At 38.5% G+C, this 17,564-nt stretch overlaps 1 protein-coding gene across 2 annotated transcripts in view; it reads right to left on the reverse strand.

The window, feature by feature from the left end:
* Vps54 (VPS54 subunit of GARP complex) overlaps positions 1-17,564 on the reverse strand; it is an 87,546-nt gene that overhangs the window by 60,112 nt on the left and 9,870 nt on the right. Inside the window, exons 2-5 of one of the 2 annotated variants that reach the window (XM_028876326.2) lie at positions 9,587-9,742; positions 7,871-8,076; positions 3,333-3,411; positions 440-474 (exon numbers count right to left, since the gene is read on the reverse strand). In XM_028876326.2, the coding sequence (XP_028732159.1) occupies positions 440-474; positions 3,333-3,411; positions 7,871-8,076; positions 9,587-9,722 (456 nt within the window). In that variant the 5' untranslated portion in view covers positions 9,723-9,742. Of the gene's footprint in view, positions 1-439; positions 475-3,332; positions 3,412-7,870; positions 8,113-9,586; positions 9,743-17,564 lie in introns of both variants that reach the window. The other variant, XM_028876325.2, reaches the window with a different exon arrangement.

Genomic DNA, 17,564 nt, shown 5'->3' on the forward strand with positions numbered 1-17,564 from the left:
CTAAGGGGGGGAGGGGGGCTAAGGAAATGGGGTAGTCAACAGGTCATAAGTACAAGAAAAGAAAAAGGAGGCTATGAAGGTCCAAGGGAGTGTCAGGGACATAGGGTAACAAGGGAGGGGAGAATCAACAAAAGCAAATTTTGTTTCAAAATGCCATAATGAATCCTAATATTGTGCACGCTGATTAAATATTTTACATCAAAACAAAGAGGTAAGAGTCATTTATCTGAAGAAATCTTCAAATTAAAGTAAAAAATAATTACATATATACACAAATATATAAATACACACACACACACACACACACACACACACACACACATCCTCAGAAGGGCAAAATAATCTCACTTGTCAAAAAAAGAGTCAATTGAAAGTTTCTTATAAGGCAAAATTAAAGACTAGATATTAAAAGTGAATTCTTATTTTTATGCTTCATTACCTTAGGTACTTGTTCCAGATCTGTCCTGGATTTATCTATGAAAAAAAGTAAAAGGGAAATACAATTTTTCATATTTGTTTTCATTTTATATTCATAAATATATTTGGAAAACTTTAATGTTACACTGGGTTAAGTAGGTAAATTAGGTTTTGTCCTTCAAGTACCCCTCAATCTACCTATGATCTCCATTACAGCAGGCCATACTGAACAAGACAAGCGTTGCAAATAAACTTACCAGTTAGCAACAACAGCTGGAGCCATTTCAAATCTTTCTGATGCTCTTTTCATTAAGGTTTTGTAAAATTAGGTATGGTAGCTATGTGGTTTTAAAAACTATATTAAATTCTAAAATAGAAAGATGGGGCTTTGTTATTGTTGTTGTTAATTACTTTTGTTTTCTGAGACAAGGTCTTGCTTCCTTGCCCAAGTTGGCCTGGAACTTACTATACAGCCCAAGCTACCCTCAAACTCACAATTCTCTTGCCTCAGCTTCTCAAGTTCTAGGATTATAGTTGTGTGTCACCATGCTCAACTAGAAATATTATTTTTTTTATTTAAAATATCTACCATTTCATCCTGAATTTTTGACCAAAGGCCGATTTTTGATAGCATATTAATTTTCTTCTCTGACATCTTAGTTTATGTCACTTACAAATTTATCTACTATAAATTTTTTCTTCATTCTGCCAAGCCAATCTCCGGTGACGTATCTCTCTTGTTCTCAAACTGGCCTCTCTACACTTGGGCTCTACCTGCAGGTCTCTTCTGTGAGTCTGCTTTTACATCACCTTGCCTCTCCATAACTTCAAATTCTTTCCTTAAATGAATTCTTTTTTTTTTTTTTTTTTTTTTTTTTTTTTTTTTTTTTTTTTTTTTTAATTTCAAATTCTTTCCTTAAATGAATTCTTTTATCTGTACATGGAAATATGCTCATTCTCTTCTATTTACAAAACTGAGAAGATAAAACCTGGAACCAGGAGTGGGTCGAAGCAAGGGAACCTCAGGGGCAAGATGTAAGGAAAACACAGGTGTTCAGCATTATGCAAATGCCTCTCCTGCCTCACGCACTCAGAGCTCATCAACCAATCAGTACCTTACCTCATTCCTACTGATGGTCGGCATTTCTTGCCCGTGTACACCCTTCTTACATAGTATCAACATTTCTGTAACCACTATTCTGCTCTAAAGGCTGTCTAAAAATCTGTCAAATTCTAGGAGACTTCTCAGCATGCAGAGAGTGTTCTGACACTGTCACTTAGCTAACTAAAACTCCCATAGCTTTCAATTCTACTGTGGAAATCACTGTTGATATTCCTCTCTCTCTGACCACTTGTTATTTTAATCTCCTTCAAGAGTACCTCATTTTCTTTTTTTTTTTTCTTTTTTTCTTTTTTTTGGTTTTTCGAGACAGGGTTTCTCTGTGTAGCTTTGCGCCTTTCCTGGGACTCACTTGGTAGCCCAGGCTGGCCTCGAACTCACAGAGATCTGCCTGGCTCTGCCTCCCGAGTGCTGGGATTAAAGGCGTGCGCCACCACCGCCCGGCAAGAGTACCTCATTTTCTAACTGCCCCTTAAGTGTGACCATTCCACAGTATTTTATCGTTGGTCCTTTCATTATTCACACCCTATGGAAGTGATCCCATCGACACCCTCAGATTCAACTACACGCTTCTGTCGATTGTATTATAGTTTCTCTGATACCAACCACCATGCCTACATTTCAGCCTATCCTGAGCTCTTGGTTCTCAATCAGATTTGTCTTTCACTGCAGACTCGCAGCTCAACTAGCCTCCAGCTCTTCCAGAATGCTTTCTGCCTCTCTCCCTGAACTGGACTCCCCATGTAGACAGCTGCCCAAGCATAAAATACAGGAGTTACCATTGACTCATCTTGTTCCACTACCAAACACTGACTGACCATTAAGACCTGTGCCTAGGCTACTTAGCTATCTGTTCTAATTTCTTCTCTACTTCCACTGTTACTGGGGTCATATCAGTTCCTACTTGTATTACTGCAATAGCTCCAACTATCTTCTCGTCTCCAGTCTTACCACCATATAATAACTTATTAACTGTTTTCATTAGGAAATGTACAATTATAAGTCCAACCATGCCTGGCTAATAACAGTTTGTAGTCTGATACTGTCTTTAGAAAGAGTAAAATTACTAAGCATGACATACAAAATTCTCTATGACCTGACCCCTTTAACTTCATTTCTTACTCCTAGTAAAACCAACATATGAGATGCTTGCAAATCTCTGGACATGCTTCATTCTCTCTTGACTCTATGGCTTTGTATACACTGTTCTTGTGTGTGCGTGTGCGTGCGTTCGTTCATATTCATTTCTAGGAAACACATAAGCCCTACCCAATACATAAATGTTTCACACTAGCTAATTTAAAACACAGGTCATAGTCATCAACTATGGGACACTTTCTTAAGCTTAGCAAAAAGGGTGTGTGTGCAATCTTATAAAGCTGAAGTGACTAATATACGGTGTTGCAATTATTGGTTCATTTCCTTAAACTCCTTGAGAGCTAAGACTCTTTCTTACTCTTTTATTTTTGAGCAACAAGTAATCTACCAAGCACCAAGAAATTAAATATTTGTAAACTGAAGCATTACACTATTATCACAGTCATGATCATTCTCTAAGAAACTTTGTAAAAAAATTATGGTCTTAAACTGTAAAGTTAGTTACTAGAAATAAAAGCTAAAAATACAGCCTAGCATACACAAGGCCCAGGTTTCAATCCCTAGCACCACAAAAATACACAAATAATTTACTGAAAAAAAAACTGTAGATATGATAGAAAACAAGGTTCCAATGTTAACAATTTGATCTTTAATAGTTGAGCTCTGTTTATTATCTATAAATAATATATATACATACCATGAATATGTAAAAGAGTCCTGTCAAAGGTATCTTTAGGAGGACAAATATTCTTACATCTCTCATGAATCTTCTCTCTCTAATAAAAATACAATGAAGCAATAATCAATGCTATGTGGAAATATGATTATTCAAAGCATCCACATGTTTTACAACATAATTAAAATATACCAAATTACTTCTGAAACTTAATATAAAACCACTAGCCTCTGAACTTAAATACAAATAGAAACGGAACCAAATATCACTATGATCTGAGGGACAGAGCTATAGCTCAGCCGCACACACGTGCCTAGCTGGGTTTTTTACCCAAGCATCAAAATAATGACTTTCTTTTCTTTCCAGGAATGGCATTAAAAAAGACACATGGGAGAGTGGAAGATGGAGACAAGGAAACCCTTAGCCTGTAGAGTTCACAGCTCTAGGAGCATTCTGTAGGTTACTTACTTACAGCTCGTTTGGCAAGGCAGCTACGCCACTCTGCACTCCCACCAGCTCCCACTGAAGGAGAGCTTCTATTGCTCCCAACCCTTGCCAACACTGGTTCTGACAGTGATTTAGATTTCTATCACACTAACAATGCACAGGAGCACCTATTCATTGCAACTTGCAATTTGTAGGTTCTATATAAAAATACTTGAGAATACTGCTTATAAATCAGATATTTTACATATTAAATGTCAGTAATATAGCCATACTCATCCTATTCCCATAACATCAACAATGTAAACAGGTGAAATAAAATCAGCTATATTTAAATTAAGCTTATGTTTAAAAATATTAAAAGCAGTAATTATAAAACTATAAATACGTATTGAGCTGGATAATGGCTCATCTCTATAATCCCAGTTACTAAGGAGGCTGAAGTGGAAGGACCAGTTGAGGCCAGTTGGGCAAAACAGTGAAGTAAGAATTCAACACACACACACACACACACACACACACACACAGTCAGCATTTATTAATAAATACATATTTTCCACTGTGTCATTTGACTTTTTTAAAGACTGAACTAGTAATTGAGATATTAATAATAGTTACTTGCTGAGTTAAAAGTAAGTGATAGGCCATTTCAAATTCAGCATTCATTTCTTGCATTCAGAAAGCACAATTTAAAGATTTAAAGAAGCATGCTGAGATGGCCATGGATCAACCTCAGTACTCAGGGTGTACAGGCAGGCAGCCTTCTGTGAGTTCACTCTATGAGTTTGAGGCCAGCCTGATCTATATAGCTGGTTCCAGGCCAGCGAGGGCTAGAGTGAGACCCTGTCAAAAAGAAGAAAAGAGAAAGAAGGAAGGAAGGAGGAAGAGAAGGAAGAACAAGAAGAGGAGGAAGAAGAAGAGAAAAGGAAGGAGGAGGAGAAGAAGAATGTTGAATTGGACATTTGTTTGGATACAGTAAAGGTGTCTGCTTAAGGTAGGATAATCTGTTGTAGTAAACTGGAGACATGGGAAAGTTCTACTCTGTATATATATATATATTTTCCCTTGAGAACTTTATCATCAAACGATCTCCCAAATGATTTAAGCAGAACTATACCTGTTCTTTTTCTTTCAAAGTATCCGGGGTGCAGAAGGAGGCCTATACTGGCATTTTACAACATTTCCTAAATTGCCTCTCTCCTTTTTCTACTTGTATTTAAAGTAAAGTTCATAAAGAAATAGCTGGAACATTGTTTCAAAACCTGTCTCCCACCAGGTGTGGTAATGCAGTGTGGTAATGCAATTGGTAGGCAAAAGCGGCAAATTTCTGGACTTGAGGTCAGTCTGGTCTGTATTGTGAGTTCCAAGCCAGCTAGGGGCTACAGAGTAAGACCTTGTCTCAAAACCACAGAACATCAGCAATTGAGCCTGGAAAGTTATATTCTCTTTCCACCTCCCCAAATTTTAATAAATTTATGTTGATTTTTGCCTTTCTCTTCCAGCTCAACTGTGGTCTTTGAAGTCCACCAAACACTTTCTATAACTGCAGTCACTTGCTGAGGTTAGTCAGAAATGTAGAGACACCACCACTGATGCCTAAACCTGGCAGTATCCCAACCTCAAAAAACACAGAGCAGCAATAATGTTCTTATGGTCGGAGCCTTCCATGGAAAAGCCTCAGAGTTCCACAGCAGTATTCAACACTAGGAGACAGATAAGTGAAGGGAAGCTGTGCGTCTCCCTTGGCCTCATACGCTCTCTAGAAGCCAATGGAAGGAGAGAATGGATTTGGCCTACAGGAAGCCAAATGTGTGTGTAGTAGGGGACGATGGGCTCTCCTCCTGTACAGACTCCCCACTTCTAGCACCAAATCCTGTGACAAATCACAACAAAGCAGATCTAACAATTACAGCTCAGATTTCAGAGTAAGTCACCATCTTCATTATTATCACCAGAAAAGGAGGCAGGAAGCTGAGGCAGGGTAGGATATATGAAGCTCTTTTGGTCTCAGTGACCATGCTAGCAAGAAAGGAATCAGTTTCTGTGGCTCTGTCCTTGAACATGTCTATGACAGTTTTGTTTGTTTCCATGTCTTCAGGAAGCTCAATTGTGCATCTTTTACAAACCATTTCCAGCTCAATACCAAGTATCTTCCTATTATTGGTATCATACAAGTAGATCTTTGCCCAAGCTTAGATTCCAGTCTGGACATATGTAGAGGTCTTGGCCACAGACCTAATCAGCACAATAGGCCTGTCAAACTCATCCAAAGCTTCCCCTTCACACTGTTCACCTGAAAGGATGACTGATGCCAGACTACACTTTATTGGTTGAAACAAAAAGCTTAGGAAATCATTCCCAAGAGAACAGAGGTCTTTCAGTGGGCAATCTTCATTGTTTCCAAAGTCAACAAACAGAAGCCCGAGGTGTCAGGATATAGGATCCACACCAGGAATGGTTTATACACAAGGGTATTGCTAGAGCATATCCTACATGCCCCGCCAAATCTTCAGGCAGAATGTTCTCGTGGTCATAGTCATCTCACTGATAAGCTTATACAGCTGTAGACTGTGGAGCCAACGATTTGGATCCAGAAGTTGTCAGGATGTTAAAAACAGAAAATTAGACAACAGGGTACTGAAACCATGACTGGGGGTTTCCAAGTACGGAAGCCTCTGGACTGGTACAGGCTCCAGACTTCAGAAAGCTGTCATTGTTAGGTTTATCTCAGGATCCCTCTTCTGTTCTTACAACAGCAACATCACCACTTCCACTAGAGGAAGAACCTCCAAAAGTATGGCTTCAGGCTACAACAATTTTCCAAAAAAATTTCTTCTGCAGCTTCGCCTGGCTGTTACTTCCTAATCTTCTCACACTGGCTGGCTCCTTCCATTAGACCCTGGTTTCTGTGGCATGGACAAGTCTCTTCTAAAGCTGTTCATCTCCTGAAACTGTCCCCAGTTTCAAATGCTTGCTTGCTGCAGTGACCTTCTGCTTCCTGAGATGTAGAAAAGTCTTGATAGTAGTAATGTTGCCTCTTATTTCTTCCTCACAGCTAATTTTGGCTTTAGGAGCCTTAGAGAAAGTATAAACCATCTTATGGACTCTCCATATGACTCTGCCCACAAATTTCTGAAGAATTTACAGCTGCTAAACAGTGGCATGTTCTCTGCTGGGCTCTGACAGATTGTTGTTTTGGCCTTGCACACCTGAACAAGCAAATTACTGATAAGAGGCATTCACTCCACATGAATCCATGCACCTGTCTGTTTCCACAGCTATTCAGTACTGGCTCATAGCCAGCCAAGATGAGTTTCATAGTCTTTGGAGGAACCCCATCTCTATCTTACTGTTGTTCTCTCTGAGTCAGTCACAGTTCTCTGCTTCCACCTACACAAGCAGTAATAGGCACTGTTGCACTTGTAGGATCCAAAGGCCTAGGGCTATTTTCTGAATAGTGGACAGCCTTGCCCATGAAGCCCACTCAGGACATGTTCTACTGGACTGGCTTACACCTAGTCTTCCAGAGTCAGACATCATGTGCCCTGCCTCCCATCTCACTTGGCTTGCTTCTCCTTCTCACACCCTAACCTACTAATTCCCTAAATCTCACAGATCAACTGAGCTTTATAAAACTCATAGGGCCATTTCTCCTTGGCAGGCAGGGTAGGGTCCCACTGAATCTTAACACTAATAAAAATTTGTAATCCTGAAAAATCACTACAAAACAAAGTAAAATAAATCTATTAAAATGTATCTAAAGAAACATAACCCAGGCAACAGAATTTGTATACATAAAAAATACCATAAAAAAAGAATACCAGCCAGGCGGTGGTGGCGCACGCCTTTAATCCTAACATTCAGAAGGCAGAGCCAGTCGGATCTCTGTGAGTTCAAGGCCAGGCTGCTCTACAGAACAAGATCCAGGACAGGCACCAAAACTACATGGAGAAACCCCTGTCTCAAAAAAAAAAAAAAAAAAAAAAAAAAAAAAAAAAAAAAAAAAAAAAAAAATACCATGGCTTCAAAGCTTATTGCTCAAAAATCTACATGAATCAAACTAAAATTCTATTACTTTTGACTTGATTACAACAAAATTCAAGATTAGCTGTTACCTGAGAGATTTCCTGTTGATATGCTATAAAATGTTCCTTGCTGATCTGTGGGAGGTAGAATGAAGGTATGACTTCAGTGTCCACAAAGTCCAATCCCCATGTTTTTGTGAAGAAGTCGGATTCTCTTTTTGCTAATGTAGGATCATTTAATGCTGCTGGGAGATTTACTTTGGAATGATATACAGTCCATCTATGTTGATCTGTAACTAGAGATGGGGCAACACATAAACTATTTGAATCACCTGCAAAAGTAAACAAGAGACCTCTGTAAAGTTGGCTCTATTTTCTTAAAAATCTTATAGTCTATTTTATATTCAATCACACTTTTTCTCCATGATAAATTATTAATAAAAGTCACCCTGGTTAAATAATCCTCATCATCCAGTATCAATTATCAAAGTAATAAGAAACGAAAGATAAAAGACATGCAGAATTTGAGGGTTACAAATTCCAAAATGGAAGCATATGTCTATTAATAGAAAACCCTTTCATTAATTAATTTCTTTAATTACAATTTCTCTCTTTTTCCCAAAACTAAAAATACCTCAGTTTTTCTTTTTAAAGATACACCTTTTTTTTTTGCCTATTATATTATAGCAGGCACTCATCATTTAAATGTCCTTTGCTTGGCTTATAATCAGGTAACACAATGCTGCTACAGCATTAATCTTAAAGGAAAAACAATATGCAATAATCCTCATTATTTACAGATTTGTTATAAAAAGTTCTATGAGCACCTAACTAGCACATAGTGAATTACCACTGCTGGGGTCACTGCCCCTCAGGTCATAACATTGTCATCAGTCAGGAAACGCATACCCTTATCTTGCTTATGCTTCTGGTTAAAGACACTTATTTACTATCCATCAGTCATGACAATGTAGATTTCATGACTGTCAACATTATAAACAGTGCTTGCATGAAGCTTTCTTTCTACATGTTTTCTCCATAAAGCACAGCACAACTTTCCTGTGTTTAGTCATGCTAGACAGCATCTCAGGACTATGTTACAGGTTATTTTAAACAACGCCTCCAACAAAGTTAACAACAAAAAAGCAAAATACATAACATTAAATAGGCTGCATAAAGAATATTCGTGGGCCGGGCAGCGGTGGCCAGGTGGCGGTGGTGTACGCACTCAGGAGGCAGAGTCAGGCACATCTTTGTGAGTTTGAGGCCAGCCTGGTCTACAAAGTGAATTCCAGGAAAGGTGCCAAAGCTACACAGAGAAACCCTTTCTCGAAAAAAAAACCAAAAAAAGAAAAAAGAAAGACTATTCGTTGCCAGGAGCTGAAACAAGAAGGTTGAGCACTTGCAGTTGGGAACACCTGTATTAGGCAACTCAATTTTTTTTTTTTTTTACTGCTCTGCACACATCTACGAATACTACCAAAGTACAAAAAATATTTAATATTGGAGTTAAAATACATTTTAGGGTATAGGAATATTTTTAAATACAGAATCTGCAAATAATAACGACTGATTATATTACATTTTAACTAAATAGCTTTCAATCTGCTCCTTCATTTTCAATAATTTTCCAGTTAACTCCTTTAATGGAAATTTGTGAAAAACTATATCCTAATTTCCCAATCACCTCTATAGTTTGGGTTTTTTAGCGTTATAAAATTTACTCCTTTGAGGTTAAGTATATGAAATATGACTACACTTTTAATGATAACACAAATCATCAGAAAAATCCTCAAAAAAAATTACCTGTGGGCTCCTGGGGACATACATCTGGCAGTGACTGCACAGGTCGAATGTGTTTTGCTGGATCTACCTCTTTTTTAAAGAAACCATCACTGCTGCTTCCTTGAGGCACTGGAGAAGATCTGTGGCTTGAAGCCATTGCATAAAATCACCACTCAACTAAAAATAAGAAACAAAGAATAATTAAGACACTACAAACAAAATCTATCTATAGACATAATGCACATCGAAAATAGTCTTTCAAACTGGTAGCATTTTTTCAAAAGCCCTCCAAGTATAAATAGTTGAATATCTGTTATTGTAGAATATTATTTTAAGGTGTTACTTTTGTTTATGTTGCAATTTTTTTTTTTTTTTTTTTTTTTTTTACTGTGCTGTGTTACTTTGCCTGTCTAAAACACTTGACTGGTCTAATAAAGAACTGAATGGCCAATAGCAAGGCAGGAGAGAAAGGATAGGTGGGGCTGGCAGGCAGAGAGAAAATATAGAAGGAGAAGTCTGAGAGGAGAAAAAAAAAGGAAGAGTAGCCAGAGGAGGAGGACACTAGGGGCCACTCAGCTACACAGCAAGTCTGGAAGAGTAAGATTTACAGAAGTAAAAGAACGGGAAAATCCCAGAGGCAAAAGATAGATGGGATCATTTAAGTTAAGGAAAGCTGGCAAGAAACAAGCCAAGCTAAGGCCAGGCATTTATAAGTAAAAATAAGCCTCCATGTATGATTTATTTGGGAGATGGGTGGCGGGCCCCCAAAAGACCAACAACAACAATCTATGGTTAATTATGAAAGTTGTTCAGAACATTTAGTTTGCTAAGAAACTTATTTTTCCTTGTTTGAAAAAGAAATCTTACTTATAAACATTCTTACTTATAAAAGTATAAACACATAACAATCTGTAACCAAAATATTAAAGATGAGACATGCCATTCATTCAACAAGACTACAATAATGACACACTACCAAAATGGCTAGTGCCTAAAGTTTTAAGTCTATTTTGCTGGGTTCAGATCTCCTCTCCAGTCCTCAACAGCATAACTATATGGAATTCCTTAACCTATGTGTGCCTTTCGTCATCTGTAAAATAGATGAAAAAGACTGTATCTCAAATATATCTGAAAAATTATGGGCATATATACATGTAAAGTTTAATGCTATCTCAATGTTAGTGTTCACAGATTAGCTATTATAATTATATAATATTCACATTATGTAACTGAAACACAGTAATTATCATAAGTTCATTAGGAAAAACTATAAATGAAACAATATTGCAACTCAGGGCCAAAGAAGTATTATTTGATTGTTTTGTTATGAAATATTTAGAGATTATCTAATTTAAATTGTCTTATACTAGAGATAAATATAACAGGCCCCCAAAATTATGTGCTATTGTGTGATATTTTGTTTGTGTTCTGACAAATAAAGCTTGCCTGGAGATCAGAGGGCAGAGCTAGCCACTAGTTAACCACAGAGGCCAGGCAGTGGTGGCACACACTTTTAATCACAGCACTTGGGAGGAGGAAGCAGGAAGATCAGGAGTTCAAGGCCACCCTGGGCTACACAAGATTGAACCAGTCTAAAAAAGAAACAGAGCTGGGCGGCGCGGTGCACGCCTTTAATCTCAGCACATTTGGGAGGCGGAGACAGGATCTCCGTGCCCTCCCTCCCCAATTCGGTCTGAGGATTCTGAGAGGTAAGAACTGACTGTGACTGCTCCTTTGCTTCTCTGATCTTTCAGCTTTCACCTAATATCTGACTCTGGGTTTCTATTTAATAAGACTAATTAGGATCATGCTTCAATATACTATAACAAATTAAAACAAAAACAAAAACAAGGTGGAACCTGGCAAATGGGAAAGAATCGGAACTATGGGGTTGGAGAGATGGTTCTGTGGTTCTGAGCACTGGCTGCACTTGCAGAGCCCTGGGTTCAGTTCCTAGTGTCCACATGGCAGCTCCAGAGGACCCACACCCTCCACAGGTACTGCACATACACAGTACACTGACATACATGAAGGCAAAACCCTCATGCACATAATTTAAAAAACTAAATCTTTTTTTTTTTTTTTTTTTTACTGGAGCTGAGAACCAAACCCAGGGCTCTACCACTGAGCTAAATCCCCAACCCTCTAAATCTTTTTTTAAAGAATTGTAAATGAGAAACAGAGATGCAAAACTACAACCCACAGCAAACAGCTCATCCACTCAGACTTCCAGTTTGCTAAAAACTATATTTCTCAGGGTTACCAGAATATCTGTCCCAGCACTTTTAGTACACGAAACATAACCAGTCAACCACCCATCTACTTAAGACAGTAAAAACATTCTGCATTGGGGCGCATGCCTTTAATCTCAGCACTTGGGAGGCAGAAGCAGGCAGATCTCTGTGAGTTCACAGCCAGCCTGGGTTACAGAGCAAGTAGAAGGGAGAGAGGGAGAGAGGGAGAGAGGGAGAGAGGGAGGGAGGGAGAGGAGGGAGAGAGGGAGAGGAGGGAGAGGGAGAGGAGGGAAGGGAGGGAGAGGAGGAAGAGGGAAAGAGAAGAAGGAAAGAAGACGCTGCTAAAAAATATACAGACTATGGAGTCTCTAAAGGTATGACTACAGACCAACTACTAAAGACCTAGCTTTCAGTTGACAAGAAAAAGAGAAACAGGTGAGTAAGGTTTAAACCTTATAAGGGGGAAACAATCAAATCAAAACATAAGGATTATATAAGAAAACTGGTCTGGTTACCATTCTATCAAGTCATTCTAGACTACATTAATAAAGAGGCAACAACTAAAAGCAGTTATACTTGACTGAATCCTGTTCTTATAAAATGGTTTTAAGACATGCTTGGAACTTTTAATATGGATTGGCTATTGGATAGTATTTTGAAATCATTGATTTTCTTAGTTGTATTAACAGTATTGAAAATATCAGAAATGTCTTTATGCTTAGCATTAAAGATTCAGAAGTGATATACCTCACTATCTGCAATTTACTTTTAAATTATTGAGCAAAAAATTTGTGTAACAAATCTGACAAAATGTAAAAACAAATAAAATATATTGAGAATTACATATTCTTTTGTTTTTCCATATGAGTTAGAATTTTCAAAGAAAAATTTTGAGGGAAGGAAACTACATATTTGTAAAATATTAATTAGTACAAAATGTAAGTATGGGGGAACTACTCAATTTGTAATCATTATTTAATCTATTTCAAGATGGCATTATTGTATAACTTCAAATATGGAAAAACCTATCAAAAGGTTTCAAAGTTTATGTGACAAAAGAATTTTACCATATACAGAAACTGGAATTCCCTAAAAGATGAGGAACCAGCTACAATGTATGATGAACATTACCTAGATAGCATGTAAATGTTATTATTGCCCTCTACACTGTAGTAGTTACTGTCTAGAGAAACTACAGACAATACAAAAATATTTAGAGTCAGCTTGAATTCTCCATACAGTTGCCTATCATACATAAGCTAATAGAGAAAGCCCATTTCATTTCTCTTGCCTACTCTTGTGACTCTACACGAAACATCTTATTAGAGCAGCGAACATACAGCTCTACACTATCCACGTCAGCCTGCAAACTAATGGGCTTCACTGCGGCAGTTCATACGCATGTGTCATGACCCTCTGTTCTCAGGGTCCTCCATCTCTACGGGGCAAATACACTAATTCAATTTCCTCTCTCCTAGTCAGCACAAGTGATACCTTCCTGTCCAGTCTAAACTGCCTGTCCTGTCACTCTGGATTTCTACAGAATCTCTGCTTCCAGTCTAAAATACTATGTGTAGAGTTTTAGGATTTATCTAAGTTTTCACCCTTTATACTTCATCTCAAAAACTTTTATAAATTATTACTTCCCAAACAAATCTCAAATTTCATTAAGCAGTACTCAAGACTTTTACAACTGAATATTAACTTGTCTTCCTTTTTTATAGTCTCGTTCCTTATTTCCTGTGAATAAACTCTTTCAGAAAAAGGGGCCTAATTGTCCTTTAGGACGATGTCCAGGCTACTTTGTCTTGGGGAAGGCTGTGCCCTTCTAAAACATTTATACCATCTTCTCCTTTTTCTCCCTTAAAAGGTCCAAGTTTCATTTCTAGTCTACACAGCTAAAGAAAACAAACATATACATATTTGAAAATGTGAATAAAAATAATTTCAACATTGGCCTATAGTCTCAGCAGACAGGTGTCAGGTCTAAATGAAATTCAGGACAAATGGCTATCTGTGAACTATCAGCATACCAAAGCCCATGCTGGCCTCCAGGCTCCCTCAGGTGTGGTGGATAGCCATTCTGACTATGACCTTGAAGTCCATGCCCCTGAGCCGTGGTTGCTTGGGGACTCTTAAGACCTGGGATGCACATAGAGGTTTGGATGCTGAGATGGACCAGGCAGATCTTGGACCAGGCAGAAGATCAGCATGGACCACAGCTCGGATTTTCAGGCTGTAGTGAGTTTTATCTTCTAATAAATTCCTTTGCCTGTTATACAGACTCCGTAGCTTTCTAGCAATACTCAGTATCAGAAGTACCTGTTAAACATTTCACAGCCCCTGCTGGCATCCTGGCTCTTCTCACCCCATCCTTACCCTAACCTTCTCCAGCTCATGAGCTTCCCTCCCCTCAGTTCCCATTCCCTTATAACCCTGCTATTTCTTTCAGCTATGTGCTCGCTCTCTTGCCCCTCTCTCTTTGTAGTCTTCTTCTCTTCCTCTCTCGCTCTCCCGATCTCTCCTCTCACGGTCATGCTGACTGCTGGCCATGTTCAGTCTACTACTTTCTCTCCCTGCTCTGGACTCTCCCAGTTGCCTCTAGCTGTACTCACCCTCCTATCCACAATAAAAACCTTCCTCCCAAGCATAACTTAGAGTGGTCATAGTCTCAGTTTGTACACCAGAGAGGCTAAGACAGGAGGATTGAAACTTCAAGGCCCACTCATGTTATTATGCTACAGAGTGAGTTCAAGACCATACCCAGTCCAAAAATAAAAAGTGAAAAAAAAAAAAGTTTAAGTGTTCTGGTTTGCTTTCTATTGCTGTGATAAAGACTGTGAAGAAAAGCAACTGGGGAGGAAAGGATTTATTTAGCCCATACATCTCAGCCACAGTCCATCACTGAGGGCACCTGAGGCAGGAAACTGGAACAGAGATCCTGGAGGAACGCTGCTTACTGGCTAGTTCCCATGGCTTTATCAGGCTGCTTTCCTATACAGCCCGAGAGTGGCACTGCCCACACAGGGCTGGGCCCTCCCGCACTACTCATTAACCAAGAAAAGGATCCACAGGCTTGCCTGCAGGCCAGTCTGATAAAGGTATTTTATAAATGGAGGTTTCCTTTTCCCAGATGATCTTAGCTTGTGTACAGCAGACAGAAAACTAGCCAGCACACGAGGACATGATTAAGTAGTACAGTACTTAATTGGCATGCATGGAGACCTTGGGTTCAATCTCTAGTACTGTAAATATAATAATAATCTTAGTATTTTTAAAAGTAAAAAAGTTCAAACAAACTCTTAATTTAGAAGACAATGGTTAATTAGCTATAGTATAACTAACCAATTAACAATACTATATTAATAGTAAGACTACAGGGACCAGGAGCATAGTTCAGTCAGTAAAGTGCTGAAAACCTACATTCTCCAAACCTACATTAAGAAAACAGATGGGCATGGCAGTGTGCACTTGTAATCCCGGTGCACAGTGATAAACATGGAGAATCTTGGGCTCTCTAGCCAGTCAGCCTAGCCTACTTGGTGAATTCCAGACCAGTGAAAGACACTACCTCAAATTCTAAAAGGTTGATTGTACCAGAGGAACAACACCCAAGGCTTCCACATGCACGCACATACATATACATACATACACACATACATACATACATAATGCTGTGCATACATATTTACATGTGAACACACAACACACACAAAGAAACAAAGCACATTGTTAAACTATTTGTTTTGCTAAATACTACTGTCAGTCATATGCCATAAGCAAATTTGGGAATTTTTCCTTCACACACACACACACACACAAAAAAAAAAAAAAAATTTAGGTTCACTGAATAATTTATTATAATTCTTTTAGTCAAAACAAGATAAAATGACTCACTAATCCACTCAACCATTCATGTACATTTACTCCATCAGAAAGAGGAACTCAGTGAAGGATACCATTGTCAATTCTGATAACAAATGCCCTGGCTATTCGGGAACTAGTTCTGTAGACCAGGACAGCCTCAAACTCAGAGATAAATACCTGTGACTCTAGGTCCAGGGGATCCAACACTCTCATCTGGCCTCTGTGAGCACATGACACACACAAACAGCCTCTCTTGCAGACATGCACAAATATCCCCGTGTGTGTGTGTGTGTGTGTGTGTGTGTGTGTGTGTGTGTAAAAAACCCCTTGAGATTGGCAATTAGGCAATTACAACTCAAACCAGAAAGCACTATCAAGTCAACAATGGAGTGAAAATCAGACTGCCAAGGCTGAGCTGGGACTGATGAGGAAATGAAGAAAAAAAAAAAAAAAACAATGTTCAAAGTCAGGTGAATTACAGCATTTGGGGAGCTGAAGAAAGACTAAAAGTTGGGGCCAGCCTGGGCTACAGAGCAAGACCCTGTCTCCAAAAGAAGGTTCAGCTTCTATTTCAAAAGCCTCTCTTGTGGTATCATAAAAAAGATCGATCTAGCCAATTCTTTCATATATAAAACCATTTTGTGACAATGCACAATGTACAGGAGACACAACAGAACGTTAACAGTGATTTTATTCTGCCTAGTGGGATAACAGATCTCTCCTGACAACTGTCCCATTTCTAAACATCTCATCCCAGCCCTTCATCCCTCGGATCCAAACTAGTTCTTTGTGATCTTCACAGTACTTTTTCATGTTACAGGGGACTTATTTATCTTGTTTCCTGCCTTCCCCACTATACTACAACAACTTACATCTGCCTCCTTTACTGTCCTGTACTTCACCTAGCACTAAGTCTAAGCAATTTATAGACTTTATGAATGGTCACTAGATGAACAAATAAATGATTACTGTGGAAAGTTAGGTAAGGCTACACGTGCCATTAACAATGGTTCCCATGGATTTATATATATTCAAATATAATATTAAAACCTAAGTCCATAATATCTTACATAATAGTACTTAACTTTCTAAAAGTTGATTCCAGCTGTCTTTCCTGAAACATAATACAATGCTTAAGAAAACTGGTCACACAGACTTAGACATCTATCATTTACTAGTTGTATAACATCTGATATCTTTCTTACCTCCAGACATTTCAGTGTCCTCATTTATAAAAGGAAATAACACATAGGAATGTTGTAAGGTTTAAGTATCTTTTGTAAGCTCATGACACAATAATTGGAACACGGAAGACAATAAATAACCTCAACTACTACTGCTAGTACTGTACACATCTCAGTTTTAAATAACAAGAAAACATTAGCATTCATACTTCCCCATCCAAACATTTACACTTTAACAACATGGATTTCCATTTTTCTTTGTTTAGTTCCAGTCTTGAGACTGTAGGTGAGGGGTGGGTATGGAGACAAGAAACAGCAAAACCAAGGGAAGAAAAGCAGCCAACCACAGAACAAAGGTTCTCACTGCATGGCCATAAAAAGAAGAGGGAGAGTATTGGAAAGCAATGAGGAACCCGGAAAGGGGAAGGAGAGACAAAGAGCAAATCAACAGACCCAGGGATTTGAGGTACTTTAGGCTTATGCCCCAACCTGAGATCAAGACAGGACTGGGCAACAACCCAGCAAACTGACCTACAAGAGGTAGTTGCTTCACATCCTACTCCTGTATCAAATATTTTTCATCTTGGGGAGTTAGGAAAGAGATCAGCTGAGACAAAAACTAGATTGCTTCACTTCCACATCTAGTTCTAAGGGTTTTCTGAAGTCTCACATCAAAAAGGAGGTAAGGTAGGTATTATTAACGAATAAAACAAA

This window comes from Peromyscus leucopus, chromosome 10 (assembly GCF_004664715.2).
Source record: "Peromyscus leucopus breed LL Stock chromosome 10, UCI_PerLeu_2.1, whole genome shotgun sequence".
NCBI classification, from domain to species: domain Eukaryota; kingdom Metazoa; phylum Chordata; class Mammalia; order Rodentia; family Cricetidae; genus Peromyscus; species Peromyscus leucopus.